The sequence below is a fragment of the Chiloscyllium plagiosum genome, chromosome 47 (assembly GCF_004010195.1).
Source record: "Chiloscyllium plagiosum isolate BGI_BamShark_2017 chromosome 47, ASM401019v2, whole genome shotgun sequence".
Classification (NCBI taxonomy): domain Eukaryota; kingdom Metazoa; phylum Chordata; class Chondrichthyes; order Orectolobiformes; family Hemiscylliidae; genus Chiloscyllium; species Chiloscyllium plagiosum.
The window spans coordinates 8,854,555-8,855,106 of NC_057756.1; the positions used below are offsets into that span (position 1 = coordinate 8,854,555).

Here is a 552-nt window from a genome sequence, read left to right on the forward strand (position 1 = left end):
AATCAGAGAGCGGTCTCACTGACCAATCAGGAGCCAGTCTCAGCGGCGGAATATTTAAAGTCCCCGAGGACCCACCTGTTTATTCCCCTGACTCCGTGATCCCGGATCCGCAAGATCACCCCCCTCGCCTTCCCGGGATCACCCCCCCCCTCGCCTTCCCGGGATCACCCCCCTCGCCTTCCCGGGATCACTCCCCTCGCCTTCCCGGGATCACTCCCCTCTCCCCAGCATCCTGACCCGTGTCCGGAATCCACAGGATCGCTCTCCCTCTCCACGGGGTGTAGACGCGGGTCCGTGATCCGCCCGATCAGCACGCCCTCTCCCCACCTCACCTCCCCGGGACCCCATCCCGAGTCTGGTTCGTCACTCTCATCCTTAATCTGGCCGCGGAAATGGCTGGAGAGGAGCAACAGGTACTGACTGAGGGTGGAGGGAGGGAGGGAGGTGCAAGGGGGAGAGGGTGGAGGGAGGGAGGTGCAAGGGGGAGAGGGTGGAGGGAGGGAGGTGCAAGGGGGAGAGGGTCGAGGGAGGGAGGTGCAAGGGGGAGAGGGT

The 552-nt window shown here is 64.9% G+C and overlaps 1 protein-coding gene across 1 annotated transcript in view; it reads left to right on the plus strand.

The window, feature by feature from the left end:
* The first annotated feature begins 101 nt into the window (after window positions 1-101).
* LOC122544200 overlaps window positions 102-552 on the plus strand; it is an 8,075-nt gene continuing 7,624 nt past the window's right edge. Inside the window, exon 1 of the mRNA XM_043683253.1 lies at window positions 102-413. Within this exon, the coding sequence (XP_043539188.1) occupies window positions 393-413 (21 nt within the window). The 5' untranslated portion in view covers window positions 102-392. The remainder of the gene's footprint in view (window positions 414-552) is intronic.